This window comes from Lasiosphaeria miniovina (genome assembly GCF_030549165.1).
Source record: "Lasiosphaeria miniovina strain SMH2392-1A chromosome Unknown B0T26scaffold_3, whole genome shotgun sequence".
NCBI lineage: Eukaryota > Fungi > Ascomycota > Sordariomycetes > Sordariales > Lasiosphaeriaceae > Lasiosphaeria > Lasiosphaeria miniovina.
In genome coordinates this window covers 6,622,634-6,640,082 of record NW_026848222.1, presented here as the reverse complement: position 1 = coordinate 6,640,082, position 17,449 = coordinate 6,622,634, and the positions used below count along the sequence as shown (strand labels likewise).

At 55.8% G+C, this 17,449-nt stretch overlaps 6 protein-coding genes across 6 annotated transcripts; 4 read left to right on the top strand and 2 right to left on the bottom strand.

Annotated features, from left to right (window-relative positions):
• Nucleotides 1–652: 652 nt before the first annotated feature.
• B0T26DRAFT_828134 (glycoside hydrolase family 43 protein) lies at nucleotides 653–2,718 on the bottom strand (the record flags this gene model as incomplete). The annotated part of the gene is made up of 1 exon (XM_060447441.1): nucleotides 653–2,718. One exon carries the CDS (start codon nucleotides 2,716–2,718, stop codon nucleotides 1,054–1,056), a length of 1,665 nt encoding a protein of 554 aa, XP_060299510.1. The 3' UTR covers nucleotides 653–1,053.
• A 1,086-nt stretch (nucleotides 2,719–3,804) lies between these two features.
• On the top strand, nucleotides 3,805–5,643 carry B0T26DRAFT_642381 (major facilitator superfamily domain-containing protein; the record flags this gene model as incomplete). The annotated part of the gene is made up of 4 exons (XM_060437436.1): nucleotides 3,805–3,954; nucleotides 4,038–4,106; nucleotides 4,179–4,624; nucleotides 4,695–5,643. 4 exons carry the CDS (start codon nucleotides 3,805–3,807, stop codon nucleotides 5,641–5,643), a joined length of 1,614 nt encoding a protein of 537 aa, XP_060299509.1.
• Nucleotides 5,644–7,681: 2,038 nt separating this feature from the next.
• On the top strand, nucleotides 7,682–8,575 carry B0T26DRAFT_675139 (uncharacterized protein; the record flags this gene model as incomplete). The annotated part of the gene is made up of 3 exons (XM_060439791.1): nucleotides 7,682–7,968; nucleotides 8,034–8,304; nucleotides 8,513–8,575. 3 exons carry the CDS (start codon nucleotides 7,682–7,684, stop codon nucleotides 8,573–8,575), a joined length of 621 nt encoding a protein of 206 aa, XP_060299508.1.
• A 655-nt stretch (nucleotides 8,576–9,230) lies between these two features.
• B0T26DRAFT_706894 (uncharacterized protein) lies at nucleotides 9,231–10,897 on the bottom strand. The gene has a single exon (XM_060441832.1). The coding sequence runs from the start codon at nucleotides 10,520–10,522 to the stop codon at nucleotides 9,719–9,721; it is 804 nt and encodes a 267-aa protein (XP_060299507.1). The 5' UTR covers nucleotides 10,523–10,897; the 3' UTR covers nucleotides 9,231–9,718.
• A 2,012-nt stretch (nucleotides 10,898–12,909) lies between these two features.
• B0T26DRAFT_602938 (heterokaryon incompatibility protein-domain-containing protein) lies at nucleotides 12,910–13,857 on the top strand (the record flags this gene model as incomplete). The annotated part of the gene is made up of 1 exon (XM_060435772.1): nucleotides 12,910–13,857. A coding segment is annotated over one exon (948 nt), but the record flags the coding sequence as incomplete, so codon positions are not given.
• A 1,640-nt stretch (nucleotides 13,858–15,497) lies between these two features.
• Nucleotides 15,498–16,316, top strand: B0T26DRAFT_643349 (cutinase; the record flags this gene model as incomplete). Its single annotated transcript, XM_060437527.1, has 3 exons — nucleotides 15,498–15,848; nucleotides 15,913–16,065; nucleotides 16,134–16,316. 3 exons carry the CDS (start codon nucleotides 15,498–15,500, stop codon nucleotides 16,314–16,316), a joined length of 687 nt encoding a protein of 228 aa, XP_060299505.1.
• Nucleotides 16,317–17,449: the final 1,133 nt, after the last annotated feature.

Here is a 17,449-nt window from a genome sequence, read left to right as displayed (position 1 = left end):
CACTCGGGACAAGATCTCTACTTGAAAATTTCGTCAGAGGCCCAGGAAAGCTGTCTGAGCGGCTGCCTCGGACTCGAGATGCTCCTTCGCACCCATTGCGAGCACGAGTGCCGCGGTCATTGCGTGCTCGGAGGGATATTTCCAGCCCAGCCAAGAAAGCTCTGGCCTCTTCGGGCGTCCGTTTAACCCCAAAAGGGAGCTAGCGGGCTGGAACAAGCCCTGGGAGGATTTTAGCCGTGAGATTTGGGGGATAGGGCGGTTTTTAGCGCCGCCACCGCCGCACGAGGGGCGGAAACATTGGGGGAAACGTTGTTTCAGAGCACTCACTGCTTGGGTCTGCGGGGTGGCGGCAGAGCCCCAGAAAACGGGCGTGTCAGATCATGGTGTCGATGCACCGACGGCATCCATTTTCGGATCGGCGAGCGCCCGGTGCATAGGCCGTATTCAAGACAGTGTCATCCAGTGCCTTGGGGTCGGTAAAGTTATGGACCCATTTGTCAAGTCACCGTTTGAAGGTTGGTACCTTACATATTTCTGGGCAGGGGGATGGATGTCATCCAGTCAGTGGGGAACAGCCCGGCCAATGGACCCACTACAGTGGATGTCCACCGGCCCCTTTCGCCACTACCACCCGCTGCTGAGCGCACATTCACTCCAGCCCAGTTCCCGCTAAATAAATCCATAAATAAGTTTGAGCTGCAACGTGCAAGCCACACCGGCACCCCACCCGCGGCCATGCCCGCCAAGCAATCTTTACGAGCGTTGAGCGGCGGCCTGTGCCTGCGTCTGCGCCAGCGCCAGCGCCACTGCCAGCGCCACCGCATCACAATAGATCGGGTGTCCAGGCAGCCTGCCGGTGGGCCACGCACTGTACGTACGTACTGCTGCCTGCGCCTGTCGGCTCGCGGTTAAGGCACACAACATAATAACACACAACATGATGACACTGTCAGCACTCAGCTTAGGCTCCCGCCCCTATTCTTCCAGTTAGGTTGGGCCTAGAATTACAGAGTATTCTAGAAACTAATTACGTAAGGTGCCCAAGGTAAGTGCTTAAATCTCGTAGCGGTCGCTCTCGTCGCGCACGGGGCGGTACAGGAAGGAGTCAAACGTGGCCCGGGCAGCCGTGCCGTTCAGGTCAGAGGCGGCCACGCCGACAAAGGCGCCCGTGAAGCTGCCGTGGGCCTGGTGGCCGCCGCACTCGTCCGACACGATGGAGGCGTCAAAGACGGGCCCGATCTTCTTCAGCTCCCGGTCGGCCCAGTCGGCAGCGTCGGGCAGCGCGTACGAGAACTGCAGCGCCTTGCCGCGGATGCTCAGCGCCAGCTCCACGCGGCCGTCGTTGGGGATGGACACGGCGTCGCCGAGCGTCGACGCCGCCAAACCGCCCAGCGGCCACGACGCCTCGCTTGCCATGATCAGCAGCTCGCGCTGCCCGTCCGAGTGCGCCGTCACCGTCAGGTAGAAGAAGTTGAAGCGGCAGTAGTAGGCCGTCAGCCCGGCAAACTGGCGCTCGTCGGCCGGCGAGAAGTCGACCACTGTCTTGGCGTCGTAGGAAAAGTGCGTCTGCCGCCGCGCCACCAGCGACTGCTCGAACCAGCTGCCAATGCTCTCGCGCCCAATCAGTACCAGCTTCCCGTCCGCCGTCGTCTCGAAGATGCGCTCCGTATCGGGCGTGCGCAGCCACTGGAAGTCGGCCGGCAGCCGCGCATTCTCCCCGCTCCCCGCCCCGAACGTGTACAGGCTCTCGGCCCAGTACTTGTCCTCGTCGCGCGCGCCGGGCAGGTCGACGTGCAGGCTTGGCACAGGGCCGTCCTTGACGTGCAGCCACCCGTCCTCGTCCCACGCGACCTCCTGGATGGCCGTCTCGCGGCCCAGCACGCACCGCCGACGCTGTGTCGTCGGGCGCCCCGCTAGGTGCACTAGATACGTGCGGCCGTCGGGCGTGTCGACGAGGTCTCCGTGGCCGGCGCGCTGCAGGGCCGCGTGGGGGCTGTCCTTGGACGTCAGGATGTGCTTGGCGGGGTGCGTCTCGTAGGGGCCCCAGATGTCGCGCGCCCGCGCCAGCGTGCACGCGTGGTCGTAGCCCGTGCCGCCCTCGGCCGTCAGCAGGTAGTACCACCCGTTGCGCCGGTACAGGTGGGGGCCCTCCACGAGGGCCAGGTCCGTGCCGGCGTAGACGTTGCGGCGCGGGCCGACCAGCTTCCCCGAGCCGGCGTCAAACTCCTGCACGGCGATGCCGGCAAACGTGTGCGGGCGGCGGCGGTGGTCCCACAGCATGTTGACAAAGTACTTGCGGCCGCCGCCGTCGTCGTCGTCGTGGAACAGCGAGGGGTCGAAGCCCGACGAGTTGACGTAGATGGGGTCGGACCACGGGCCTGTGATGGCCTCGGCGTGCACAACGTAGTTGTGCGTGTCCTTGAAGGACCCGTCCTTGCGCTTGACGTCGGTGTAGACGAGCCAGAAGCGCGCGCCGTCGTGCGTCAGGCACGGCGCCCACACGCCGCAGCTGTCCGGGTCGCCGCGCATGTCCAGCTGGCTCTTGCGGTTCAGCGGCCGCGTCAGCAGCTCCCAGTTGGCCAGGTCGCGCGAGTGATGGATCTGCACTCCCGGGTACCACTCAAAGGTCGACGTGGCAATGTAGTAGTCCTCCCCGACCCGGAGCACCGACGGGTCCGGGTTGAACCCGGGGAGGATGGGGTTGCGAACTAGCGGCATGGCCGAGTTGGTTGGTGTTAGTCGTCCTTATCGACGTGTTTTGAATCTTGGGTGGGTCTGGTATATCCAGACGCGTTTTGTTTTTATTGTCTTCTCCTCTTGCGTTCAGACTGAAGTTGTCGAGGCGGAAAGGGCAACAAACAGACATCGAGTTGTCGACCAGAGACCCGGGACGCGGGGGTTGCAACTGCTATTTAGCCGGGATTGCGAAACTACGGCAGAAGGGTGGAGTTTGGCGCCATTGACATTGCTGCATGGAGTGGGGTTGCGCCAAGGGAGAAGGACAGCTTGGGACAGCTTGAATGTGAAGCGAAGCCGAGAGAAACCGCTGTTAAAGATGAGAGATGAGAGTTGAACCCAATTGCTCGGTGTTGGGTTTCCCTCAAGAGCTACCCCTTTTCCGCGTACTAACGAATATAAGGGAGACACCAACGAAGTCATCACGCAAGAGGTCAATGAGACAAAAACAGTACCAGCAGGGAACGGCCCACCTGCACCGTTCCGGAGCGAGACGAGCGCGTAACTGTGACTCAAACTCGTAACCATCCATGTCGTGATATGGTCATATCCGTGACATGGTCATATCCGTGACATGGTCATATCTCACAAGCCAAAATTTGATGTGCGCGCCGTAATATAAAACAGATATATTCATTAGGATGAACAACTACACTAAAAGACGACCTCTCTTGATCTCGGACCCCCACGTAGCACAATAGCACCACACTCCCGACTAGTCCGTTTATGACTCGGGCTCTGCAGATCTTCAGACCTGACCTCGTGAGTGTCTAGGGACCCCCACCAACCCCGCATTCCGCCATCCCGCCGGTCCGATGCGAATCTAGGGCCCGTCTCAGGTCGCCACCCCTACAACCACCTGTTCCAAGATTGCCTCTGCCGACGGCCTTTGCACTGCAGAGATTGCCGTAATTAGTGTGAGTGCGGCCACTACGTCATGTGTGTGGCCTGGACTTGAAGAGTGAGCCCGGAGTGAGCTCGTCGCCCTCAGCGGGCTGGCCGTTGTTTGCCATGTTTTCCTCATTTTCCCGGCCACCTCGAGCTGGCTATCAACCATTAGAGAGTGGCATGGCCGATGATCACAAAATCGACGGACAGGCGGCGCCAAACGGTGACGAGGAGAATGCGGAAATCTCGGCTACTGAGATAGAGCATGGGGATGCTGGTGTCGGCGGTGATGGCCACGATGATCAGAGAGTCACCTTGACAGAGGAGGACGTGGGCCCCCCTTTTTCTGTTCCTTGCCCCCCGCTCATCCAGAGAGCCACGGCGTACTAACCGTCCATGTTATGTCATAATAGAACAAGAGAATTCGCCGCAAAACTGACCGCGTCATCCTGACCATTCTAGTTTGGGTTTACTTTCTTCAGGTAATTCTCACTTGCCCCGTCGAGTGCGCGTAATTAATTATGTATCATTTAAACTGACGCGCTTGTGAACAGATTCTGGACAAGACGATACTTGGATACAGCGCCATATTTGGGCTGCGAGAAGACGCGAATCTGGAGGGCAACCAGTACTCGGTGGTCGGCTCCATTGCCCCCATTGCCCAGCTGGCTTGGCAGCCCTTCTCGTCCATCTTGATCGTCAAAGTACCACACCGGATCCTCATGCCGGTGCTCGTTCTGGGCTGGGGCATTGCGCAGGCCTGCACGCCGGCCTGCCGCAGCTTCAGGAGCCTGCTCGTCGACCGCTTCTTCCTGGGCCTGTTCGAGGCCGGCTGCCTCCCCCTGTTTTCTATCATCACCAGTCAGTGGTACCGGAGATCGGAGCAGCCAGTGCGAGTCGCCGCCTGGTATGGGACCAACGGTCTGGCCACCATTGTTGCCGCCCTTCTCTCGTACGGGCTAGGCAGCATAAAGTCGCCGATTCTTGCTCCCTGGCAGATGTGAGTGTCGGAATCACATAACTTTCATGTCTGTTCCACCTTTTGTTCGCCACTGACGTAACCACACCAGCATCTTTTTGTGTACCGGCCTCGTCACCATAGCTACCGCTCCGTTTATCTACTGGAAACTGGACAGTGATATCCCCTCCGCCCGGTTCCTGACCAAGACGGAGCGTGCCCAGGCACTTGAACGACTCCGAGCCAACCAGACGGGCGTGGGATCTCAAAACCTGAAATGGAGCCAGGTTCTTGAGGCATTCCTCGACGTTAAGACGTACCTCTTCATCGCCATGTCTCTCGCCAACAATCTCGGCGCGCAGGTTACCAACACTTTCGGACCGTTGATCCTGAGCGGTCTCGGCTTCGACAAGTACAAAACCACGCTGCTCAACATCCCTTTTGGGGCCATCCAGTACGTGATCATCTTAGCCGTTGCCTGGGCGGCGGCCAAGCTGCGGTGGAAATCCATCACGCTGTTGGCCATTCTGGTGCCCATCCTCGCAGGACTTGTGCTACTCTACGCGATGCCGCGGGGCGAAGGGGGCCAGGCGCAGAACACTCCAGCGCTTCTGGCGGGGTACTACCTCCTTGCTTTCATCTTTGGCTGCAACACACTCATTGTGGCGTGGATCCTCGCCAACACGGCGGGCCAGACCAAGAAGGCGGCCATGATGTCCCTCTACAACGCCGCTTCATCCGCTGGAAACATCATTGGCCCGTTGCTGTTCACCGCTGCCGACGCTCCCTCCTACCTCCCTGGCCTCCGCAGCACGCTAGTCGTGTTTATCGCCATGGGGGTTGCCATTCTTCTCCAGGCCGCCAATCTCCGGCTGCTGAATCGCCGACAGGCACGCCTGCGCGTTGCCCACGGTAAGCCTGCCCGTCTGCATGACCGCTCGATGGACCATGAGTACGTGGCTGCTTCGGAAGACGAGGATAGCACTCGCAACGGGACTGGTAATCAGGCCTTTGCAGATTTGACAGATCGCGAGAACGACGAGTTCATATATGTTTACTAGACCAGATGTTTACTAGACCAGATGGTTACTAGACCAGATGTTTACCAGACCAGGCTTGAACTCTTGAGATGCTCAATACGCTCTCCGCCTTACCCAATGACTTTCACGTAATTTAAGCTCCAATCTAATCTCACCCCTGAAGTTGACCAGGACCCGGAACCCAATGTACCGCGTAATTTGGACGTGCATGTTCCTGGGCTACCCAATGGTGGGACGGACATGAAGCGAGCCGGAGTGCCTCATCGGTTGCTCGCTCATGGATATGCCGTTCTCGGCGCTCGCCGCGGAGGGGCCAAGAAAAGCGCAAGATGCACCCAAGCTAACGACCAAAGGTCGTTTCGTTAGCAAAATTTTTACTAAAAAAATTGAAGAGGCAAGTGTATTGCATTGCAATGAAAGAAAGCGCGGGGTCGATGGAAAAGAGTCGAGTGCCAAGGCTCCAAAACACTTTATCCATATGAAATCCCTCAGCTTGGTCCCTGCATGCCCTGAAGCGACAGACGGTGAAGCGATGCTACCCAGATACACAACTGGCCTGGACCTGTTGGCTCCATGTCGACAGCATATAAACATGCCCACCACTGACTGCTAAACGAACACCAGGCCATCGGCCGATCAGGTGATGGGTGGGTGAGGTCGCTTTGTACTTTGTGTGACATCTCTGGGCAAGGTCAACCTGCCCGTTTGGAACACTGCGCACTCTGGCCTGTCCGGGCTCAAGTCCCGCCTGCCTGGGCTGGAATGGGTTTCCGTTGCTCATATGTTACCAGCCTCCAGGATGTGGCAGCCTCGCTACAACGAGGCCGTGGCCAATCACCGTCACTGAGTCTGATGCAGATGCAACCCGTGGTCATATTAAACGTCACCCTTTGGTTGCAGAAGCGTCTAGCCAAGACCCCTGCCCGCTTGGCAACTGGAACCTTCCGGACTTGGCCCCAAGCGAGTCGCTCGACAGTATACGGCAGGTCAATTTGCAGCCGTCTGCTAGCGCTGGGTTCTAAGCTTCCCCTTACATTGCCAACACCCGCTACCTGGATTCTCTGATGTTCGACAGGTGAGCCGCGGATGGTGCGGTCCGTTCAGCTCTCAAAGGGTCATTGCGGAAATGGCAAACTGGGGAACAGATTCAATAGCTATGATTGAGTACGTGGGAATTTGGGGAGCAACACTCGTCGTTGCAGTGGAACATCCCGATTTAGACTTTGTAAATATCAAAATAGATCGGCCCTTTTGCCTCAACGTCACGGCCTGTTTAATACAGCTTACAGCTTGGATTGGCTTCTCTTGGAGCAACGAACGCTACGTCGTTGAGGGTCTGACGGAAGGAGGCCAATCGTTCCGCCAAGAATGTTACCATATGTCCATATGTCTCAGGCACGTTGGCCTGAACATACTTGTGGAAATCACGAGGGAAGAGCTAGGGCCTGGCCTAAAGGCGTGTAGCTCACCAAGTGTTCTTGCGCTGCTCCAGTGCGGATATTGCCTCTGAGATTACGCATGGTCTCCCTTGCCACTTGGCCTTGGTTAACCGGGCTGGAGGCTTTATCATGCTCCTGGTTTGGGTTTGATATCAGACCACACTGCAAAGCTATCTCTGTAAATAGCAAGAGAATAGCAGCCATAGCGCAACGGCGAGGTGGCCAAGGCGCATGCCAAGACTTAGAGAGTGCTGGTAGCATCAACAATTGCAACATGAAGGGCGTGATCTAGACCAATGCTCCGATACTCTCTCTTCTGCCCGTGATCCCGCTTCCCTCCGTCTCACCATCCGGGAACGGACATGGACACCTCTTTATCCCCAGATCCACTCCAGCGTGGCTATCACGCCCGGGACAGACGTCTGACCTCTGAGTGAGCAGATAGGATACCTCAACTACTTTCCTAACCTGTCTGTCTTCGGCCTGTATAAGAAGGACGCATCGTCCCAAGACAACCAAGTTCTTGATTATCACCCACACCACCGACAGGTCCATCCTCACAATATCCCAAGGCTTCAATCTTCACCAAACCACGTCAACTCAACATACCCGCCTCCAAGATGCATTTTCTGCCTCTCCTTCTTGCCGGTGTTGCGGCTGCCGCTCCGTCCCCGGTCCTTAGCGTTCAGCCTGCCCCGCCCCCGTCAACCATCAAGATTCTCAATGTCACCGCCATTGGAAGCGGCTGCCCTGTTGGTCACGCCTTTGTGAACGTTGACGCTACTGGAACCATCTTCGACGTGGCCTTTGATCAATACGTCGTCACCGTTGGTCCTGGCAGCTCTGCCTCGGACAGCCGCAAGAACTGCCGCGTCAGCATCAACCTCTCGTTCCCTGCTGGCTACCAGTGAGTTTACCGCCGATGGCCTCCCCCCAAGCGAGTGAGTGGATGCTTACCTCGCACACACAAAGGTTCTCCATCATCGAGACCCGCTTCCAGGGCTATGCCAGCCTGGCGGACGGCCAGACGGGCGTGTGCCGCGCCGGCTACACCTTCTCGGGCGACAGTAGCCAGGAGGTGGTATTCCAGAAGAACCTGGTGGCGCCGTACGACGACAACTACAACCTGCTCGCGGGCGTCGGCATCGAGTCTTTCTCCAAGTGCGGCACCACAGCCATCCTCAACGTGAACTCCGAGGTCCGCATCACGCCTATTACAAGCCCTAGTAAGGGCGCCATGACGGTGAGCATCCCCCAGACTGTTCAGCTGATGTGGCGCCGTTGTAGCGATGCGTCGGCCTAGTCTTTCCTTTTTTTTTTTTTGATCCTTCTTTCTTTGTATCTTTTTCTCTCCTCGGCCCCCAGGCGTTATTTGGGGGAAACGAAAAGCGAAAAGGAATGTGGGCTGATTGAGAGCGGCGGGCAAATCCGCCCGTGCCCCAAAAAAATAGATTGACTCGTTTGATGGAAACGTCCATGTCATCTTCAAGACCAACTGGAAGACGTGCAAATAGGTCTATTGAGCTTTTACTTGACGGCCGGGGCCCGGGATATCAAATCATGGTAGCGAGATCAGGGAGATTATTCGTGAGGAAAGGCCGCAGACGTGGTTTGGGCGGTGACTTGTTATTTTCATGATATGGATGGATTTTGATACTGTGGAAGAAGCTGCAATAGTCAATTAGATGCCATGATTGACATTATTGCCATAACACTGATACTGCGTCGACTTCGTTAATCAATTTGATTAGGGGAAGCAATGGCTGTTCGTGCGGGCACTGAGTTCATTTGCTGCGGGTGTGTATCTAGTAAGATGGGTATGTTAGGCTTTCAATCGCCTGAAATAGCCTGAGAACATCGAAACCTAACATCCTCTCCTCAAACTCCGTGCTCAGTAGCCGATTACGTTTCGGTCGTTCTGCCTAGTTATTAGACTACATAGGGATGGAAATTAAGGCGAATGCGGGGATGGAAACAGGGCGAATGTGGGGATGGAAGTTGAGTGAGATCGGAAGGGGTCATAAAACGGCGGAAACGATGTACTCAAAGATTCTGGCATACATGTGGATGAGGGAGCAATCCTCACCTCGGAGCCATAGAGTTCGCTCGTATGAAGCTTCCTTGGGAATTGGGTATGTGCGAATCTGCTCGTGCGATGATTAACTGTGCAAAAAAGGGGACTGGAAGAGGAAAGGAAATATCAAAAACTGCTCTGAATATGCGTTGCCGAAGCGAAGTCGAGCATCTTTGGTCGAGATACTGCATGTCATTCTTAGAATCGTAGAGGCGACCATATAGACATGCCTGGCGCACAAGCTGCTGCTCCGAACCACCGGCTCTGTAGGCTCTACACCAGCTTTTGAGATGCTGGTGAGAAGCGAACTCGGAAGTCGCGAAAGAAATGACCTTGCCGAGCTCGCCGTTCTCTTGAAAACATGCCTGCCCGAGTGAACGAATTGTGTCGAGAGACTTTGAGGCGGAATCTTGTGACGCGCCTACGAGATGAATATGGAGATGGATGGTGAGCAAACTAGACTAGCTCTTCTTGGCCTTGTGGCTCGCTAATCTCCGGTTGGCGCTGTGGCAAGGCGACTTGGAGGTGCTCGGCCAATCCGTGTGCTAAAGAACAAGTGTCGTGGGCCGAGATGGTCAATAGCTCAAGGGCAAGGGTCAAGTACTGAAAGAAAAAAGTCATCAGGAAAGTGAACAAGATGACACCGAAAAGGCAATATCGCAGATAAGTAATTATTGCTTACCGTCATCTTCTTGTTCCATGCCTTGCGGTGTCTCTGCGCTGCTCTTCCACGCCGTGCCTTCTCTCGGCTTGGCTTCCGGCGTTTCTTGGGCGAAGTATGGCTGCTGGTGTGGCGGTCAGCTGGGTTTTGAAGTATCGTGAGCCGGTCGTCTGGATTTTGGTTGGTCGGCTCGGGCTTCCCGAGTATGTTCGCCGTGGGCTCGTCCTCGAAATGCTCGACCTGTTCTTGCTTTATTATTGTATCGTTGCTGACCTGTAGCTTGGCGGTCATCTGGTTGCGAAGCTCCTGCTGCATGCCGGTTTCGGTTTCCAAGAACTCATCTTTGGGCTGTGCCTCCCCTTCTGCCCCCTGCGCGGCAGTAGCATCACGCATGCGGGCTTGCTGCTGCTTTTCCGACTCACGGCACTTCTGAGTAAAGGTTTGTCCTCGCTCGGGAAGTGGTAAGCCAGCCTCGAGTGCTGCACGTTGTCTCTTCTTCTGACGCCTTCTGCATTTATTTCGCTTCTGCGACTGTGTGGGGACCGCGGGGGTGAGTGTCGGGGGCAGCAGGGCGATTTCAGCACGAATTCCCTCCTCCTGCTGCTTTTCACTGGCTGCACGTTTCTGCGTGGCTCGCTTTTGTTGGTTCTCGGAAAGCAGCGACAGGTTCGAAACTGGTTCCTCGACCTCCTTCAACAAGGTCTCAACGTCGATGCCCGGGTCCATTTTGTCTCGGATAGGACGTATCAGAAGAAAGGGCGACGAGGAGAGAATGTGAGGGTTGTGGGGAGAATTCTGGGGGTGAGCGACAAGGAGCGAAACGAATTGATGTCGCGGTGGTGGCGAGATTTATTCACGCCAGGAAGGTGGAATTGGTGGGTAGTCGTCTGCTGCAGTAGCGAAAGGCGGAAGTGTAGGAAGACCTAGAGGGTGAAAACGGAAGACCAAAGTACCTAGAGGGTGAAAACGGAAGGCGCGCCAAAGCGGAAGCGAGAGGCGGAAGCGAGGTGCCAGGCGTGGGTGAATGCGAGTGGGCGACAGCCTCTTCAGGCAATGGCAGGGTAGGTCGGGCGAGAATGCAGGCCTACTACCCACACAATGCTAATGAAGGTTGGTAGGTGGAGGGGGAAGGAAGGTTGAGCCTGGAAGCACCCCCCGAGATGACAGCGTGGCCTTCGCACGTCACACGATGAACTGTAAATCGGCAGACACTGTCAAGTGCCTACCGGGTCAGGGACCCAAGATAAGTGCTACCTAGGTATGTGCTGCCTAGGTAAGTGCTACCTAGGTATGTGCTGCCTAGGTAAGTGCTGCCTGGGTATGTGCTGCCTGGGTATGTGCTGCTGGGTAAGTTGAGATGAAATGCCCCACCCCACACCGGACAGTGACGTAAACTTCACAAGATGGCAAGTCGAACAGTCAGTCAGCTTCAGCGCTAGTCAAGACCTCGGGACCTAGGGCGAACCGCCTTGGTCAAAAGATCAGACTCTCCACTGATACTTGGAAGTTCAAGTCGCTTTGTGTTCATCGATAGCCAAACAGACCAACTCGCCATAGCTGTCTATCATGGAAGGCCTTCGCGAAAATAGCGCAGTGCTAAGAGGCGCCAATGGTGGTAAGCTGGGAAGTGCTCGTAGAGAAGAAATTCCACATCGTTTCTTCCGTCCAGTGTTTTCCACAGGTACATGACAGCACCTGGGAGAAGGAAAATCGTCTGAACCTTTTATCATCTCACTCTACAATCGCAGCATACCTACCTACCCAGGTACTTACGAGTCGCATGGTTGCATAGGTTACCGTATCTTGCCATTTACTGTCACATACAACACTGCATTGATTGAAGGCAAAAGAGTGCTTGCATTCGGGAGACGTGAATGAAGGAAGAATGGGCAGGTGCCCTTCTATATAAGGAAGAAGAAGTCTTTGTTCGTTGAGTGGCCGGAAATGGTCAGCCGGATTATGTGACGCGGCTTCTTCCGACATTTACCTCTTCGGAACCTCATCGGAACTCAAGTTGGGTAAGAGCCTACTCTAATTAATTCTTAACTCCGAGGTTTGATTCGTTGCACTGCCACGGCCCAAATCCGACCAGTTAGGCATCTCTATGGTGGCTTAGCTGCATGAGCTCTCGCATTGCTGCATGGCCTGGCAATTCCCAAAGCCTAGCAATTCCAAAGCCTGGCAATTCCCAGGGCCTGGCAATTCCCAAAGCCTGGCTGCCATGATTGATTACCCTTCCCCCCCACTTTGACTTCAGCTTCCTCCAGGTCATGTTGGATTTATAGTCATTTCAGCACCGACGCCCAACCCGACCGATAATAATCTGACAAGCCCTCGTCATGGGTGTCTGGTTCGTTGAAGACGACTATGATCCCGAGCCGGAGCCACGGTTCGTCACTGAATTGGGCGCAGGGCCAGCCTGCGAGATCTGCAGTGGATTTGCTCAATCGATTTCGCGACAAAACACGGAAGACGACCGCGACAGCTTTGCCGTCGAGGCTGACGACGCCTCCCTCAACTTCCCATCCCTTGCGGCCTCGCCATGCGGGGTAGGGATTTGCCGCTTCGTGCGAGCATGTCTCATCGCTCAGTTCGGCGTCCGCCCGCTGGTGGACATCACGTCCAAGTCGCCAAATACAAATCCCGAGAGCAATGTCTACGTCGAGATTGAAACCCATGGCTTCGACGAGTCGGACGATGGGTCCCAGTTCTCGGGTATGCTGGAGGTTTCCGTCCGGCTCCGCCGTTCGGATGTTCCGGCCATTCCCAAGGTCGTGCAAATTGCCTTTGCTTTCAACAGCGAGCTGCCCCCCACGGCCAGGGACACTCTGGGACACGAGAACTTGGAGCTGATCAGGGCATGGTGCCGGGATTGCGACAAAACCCACGACGCCTGTAAGCTCAACCGCAAGGGCTTTTGCCCCAAGAGACTCGTTGATCTCGGCCCCGACGATGGGCAGCTGTCGCTTGTTGATGGCGGCGATATTGAGGGAGATTTCCCCTGTTATCACACCCTCAGCTACTGCTGGGGCAAACAACAGGCCGGAACTCAATTGTACCACACGACAAAGGAGAACCTCGCGACCAGAAAGGTGGGCTTCCTCCAAGACGAGCTTCCAAGATCCCTGCAGGATGCCATCGTGGTGGCGAGAACGCTGGGGGCACCTTACATCTGGATCGACGCACTCTGCATCGTGCAAGACGACCTCGCCGACTGGGCCGACCAGGCAGCCCAAATGTGGCAAATCTTCGAGAACTCCGACCTGACCATCGCTGCCGTTTCCGCACGGAATGTTTTTGAGGGGTTTCTGGAAAGGCCTTGGCATCAGTCTGTGAAGGTTGCCTGCGAGAGACGTGCTGCCGATGGAGAGGGTGAGGAGGAAGACGGCCAGGTCTCGCGCGGCGAGCTCGCCCTCCAGTTCCCACACAACTCGTCCAACTCGGACTCACTTGTCAATTCTCGGTGGAATGAGAGAGCTTGGATATTCCAAGAGCAGATTCTCTGTAGCCGCATTCTGTACTTTCTCGACGAGCTCCTGGCCATGGACTGCCTCAGCTCACAGCTGAGAACCGAGGTCCCACTAGACCACAAACCGCGCACGCAGAGGAACCCGTGGACCCCCAAGATCCTACCAAAGACGGGAACCAGCCATGTCCGCACGAGGGGAGACGACTATCTCGACTGGTACGCCCTCATGACCTTTTACTCGGGAAAGCAACTGTCTTTTCCCGAGGACAAGCTGCCCGCCGTGTCCGGTCTCGCACACAAGATGTTACAGACACATAATGATACATATCTGGCTGGCCTGTGGAAAGGGGACCTTTGCCGGGGCCTAATGTGGTGGCCAATGAACAATATCAGAGCTGCTGAGTATAGCACATATGTGGCGCCGAGCTGGTCTTGGGCGGCACATAATGGTGGGGTGACTTGGGCGTCCCAAGGCCCTACTGGCTTTCGACAGGAAATGGAGCTTCTGGACGTGGTAGTGAGTCCGGCCGGAGCGGATCCCCACGGCCGACTCCAGAGCGGCTACCTCGATGTTGTGGCCAAGACACTGCCCTGGCGCAACATGTTTGATGGCCCTTTGGTCTACACGGCATATTTGGCGGAGGAGGGTGGTCGGAAGTCAGGCCCTCGAGCGCAAGTCAGGCACGATTCCATCAAATTCGGGTGGTCGACTGCAGACGACGTCCTGGCCTTACGAGTTGGCACGGCTCAGCTAGGAGAGGGCCCGCAAACCGCGTCGGGTCTTTTAGTGCAGGCTGTGCCACCAACTGACCAATTTGCCCATGGGGCTTCCAAATGGCGTCGTGTTGGTTGGTTCAAGTGCGACAATTCCAAATTTACCAGTGCAATCGGCAAGACGTTTGTTTTGGTTTGAGTTGGAGGCTGGCACGACACGCACGTCTCGTAGCTACTAAATACACATGGGAAAGCTGGGTATCCTAGGCTTTCTTTTCCTTTTCCCTTCTTATTTTGGACACCAGAAGAGTTTAAGAACATTTCTTCAATCGCGGAGAGCGAATGATGGTGGCGATCAAGGGCACATCCGGGTTGAATAATTAACAACTTTTGACCCCCATCAGTCCCCATCAGTACCCATCAGTACCCATCCCCAGCAGGTCTGAAGACGTAAAGCCAAGATTTCTTGTGAGTAACGAATATTATGCGTATTATCTATCCACTGAGCGAAAGAGCGAGAGTTTTTTGTTCTCACTGATTGGTTATTCTGGAGAGCTCCAACACTAGATAGCGCTGGACAGGTTGATGGCAAATTCTAGTTTCTCCCCCCGACCCGCTCCAGAATCCTTTGCCACCTTCCATCAATTTAAATGATCACGTACTCCAATACCAAGCGAGGAAGTGAGTATGTACGCAGATTAAATTTCGGGGACAATGTCCACATGGCCTTTAGGATAAAACCTGATCTCCACGGGGCGGCAGCGTTGCTTTAGGCACAATCGCTTCCCCACAGAATGGCACCCTGGACTGCCGGACAGTGGCTTGTGTATTCGGCATTCATCCGCCACATATAGCGAGGGGTCATGCCTTGCACGCTTCGAGAGTATGGCAATATCGCCGACAACACGCCAAGAATCAATGCGAAACAAGGTTCCGATTTGCTCTTCCGAGCGTCTTCGTCGAGAACCTGGCCCAGTCCCGGCCGATATGATGCCTTCGTGATCGTGAAAGACTGGAAACCGGAATTTGAGCCCCCTGCAAGTCTAGACGCTTGCATTTCAGTCTATGGCACCGGTGAGTCTAACCTAAATTGCCCATACCGCTGCAAATCTTACCGCTGGGAAAGGAAACGTTGCTCTGACTCTCTTCTATCCCACATCCCGGGGAGGGCTTGCTTGGCGGCTGGATGACGGGAGACCTCATAAATGGACAGGCAGTTCATCCGCGCTCCGTCGTTCGTTGTTGCACCAATATTTGCATATATATTTCTCAGAAATGAAGACCCCATCGGGGAAAGGGCGCCGTGCGGTTTCTGGGTTCGAGGCTCGGAATGAGACCCTGGGTTTTCCGAATGAGGTCCAGTTTGCCGTCTGCCCAGATTCACTGTAGTGGGCCTGCTGGGGATAAACTTTATATACTTGCCCTCCCTCATCCGACATCGTAGTTCTACTTCCCCAACCTCATACGATTAACCTCATACGATTAACCTCAAGGCCAGAAATCCGCTCAACCACCACCATGAAGGTCTCAACCGTTGCAGTTCCCCTTCTCGCAAGTCTAGCTAGCGCGGGGCCTGTAGAGCTCGAGCAACGCCAGTCTTGCCCTAAGGTGTACGTATTCGGGGCCCGCGAGACGACGGTCCCACAGGGCTATGGCACCTCACAGGGTCTTGTCAACATGGTGACACAGGCATATGCGGGAGCGGGCAAGGAGGCCATCGTCTACCCGGCGTGTGGCGGCCAGAGCAACTGCGGAGGGGTCAGCTACGAGAATTCGGCCAAGCAGGGTACCGCAGCTGTCGTCAAGGCCGTGACGGACCTAAACAAGAGATGCCCCGACACCAAGATTGTGCTCATTGGTTACTCCCAGGTAAGACCACCACAGTGGAACAGAAAGTGAGAAGAAGACGTGGATTCTAACTATGCATGCGCAGGGCGGACAAATCATGGACAACGCCCTCTGCGGTGGTGCTGGCGCTACTCTGACGGGCACCGCCCTCGACGCGGTCAAGGCCGCCATCTTCATGGGCGACCCGCACAACGTGAATGGCTTGCCCTACAACGTTGGCACCTGCAAGAACGGTGGCGTAAGTTGGGATAGGATATCTACCATCCTTCTGCCGCAAGAGAGAAAAACACTGACTCGTGCTCCCAGTTCGCTGCCCGCCCGAGCGGCTACAAGTGCTCTCCCGCCAACCCGGCCATCATCCAGTCTTACTGTGACTCGACCGACCCGTACTGCTGCAACGGCAACGACGCCAACTCCCATCAGCAGTATGTCAACAAATATGGCTCGCAGGCGCTGACATTTATCAAGAAGCTCTTGGACGCCGCATAGATAGCATGTCTTCGCTCCCCAGTCGACTTCCTATTTCCCTGTCGAAAATGTACGTAAGCTCAGTTACCCGACTTTCGGGGTCCATATCTTCATTCTGTACATAACTTAAGCATAGTCCAAAAACACACTCAAATAACAAAGCCACATTTCCACTAGCACGCATTACGGAATGCTTTCCAACCAAGTCCAGCTGATGAATTAGAAAGACTGTGGAGCGAAACCGATTTTTTGCCGTCATTAATTCCCAAGCCTTCTACCGGAGCGGCTCCAATTCTAGCACCGATTGCGCTTGTTTTTGACACCAACCACCTGCTGCCCACAATCACGTGGCTTCCTCAGACCAGCCGATCTACTCGACTGCTTGCTTGCGTCCGCATTTTCTGCAAAATACGTCGTTCACTGGCACGAGTTCCCGCATCCCGGACAGAATTGAATTGCTAGATTGTCTTGCTGCATTGGCGATAGCGGTGTGCTTACCGAAGTCGACGTGGAAGCTGTTGCCGTCCCCGGGGGTGAGAAGAGAGACCTCGGCGAGAGGGACATGTGCCGCGTGTTGCTGTCCGCCTGCGAGAACACGGCCGACATGGGACTATTCTGCGGCGTGCCGGAAGCAAAGTCAGAGGGAGTCGGAGGGGGCACCATATTGCTCGTTGGATCCCGTGAGGGACTGAAATAGGTTTGGCGTGGCTGCTCCGGGACGTAGGTCTGGGGAGGCTGCGTAAGTCGAGGTTGAGCCTGCTGGGCGCTGCCGTCGCTCGGCCTCGTGCTCCACGTCTTGCTCGTACTGCGCTTGGAGGGCAGTCTGCCGGCCCATCTCGCGACGGGCCGCTGCTCTAGATGCGCCGACAAGAACCGCAGCGCCCAAGACCGGACGTCTTCGCCGCACATAAATTTTGGTCTGTTTTAGTAGTCGAGGGTATGGAGTAGTGGGTTAGTGTAGGTATTTTGTGCCCATTGGCTTGTTCTCATACACACTCCCACGAGTAATCAGGTGAGGGCAAGACGTCTTTCCATGGATGCATGTGCAGTGCGCAATGCATTCTAGCAGTCTAAGCGGGGGGTTCAAACTTCAAAGAAACCGCTTCGTCCACATTCGCTGCCGCTTCCGTCGTGGTTGATGTCATACCGTCTCG

Bases quoted from the DNA above. Each gene is read 5' to 3' on its own strand.
- B0T26DRAFT_706894 (XM_060441832.1), bottom strand. From the start codon at position 10,522: ATGGACCCGGGCATCGACGTTGAGACCTTGTTGAAGGAGGTCGAGGAA.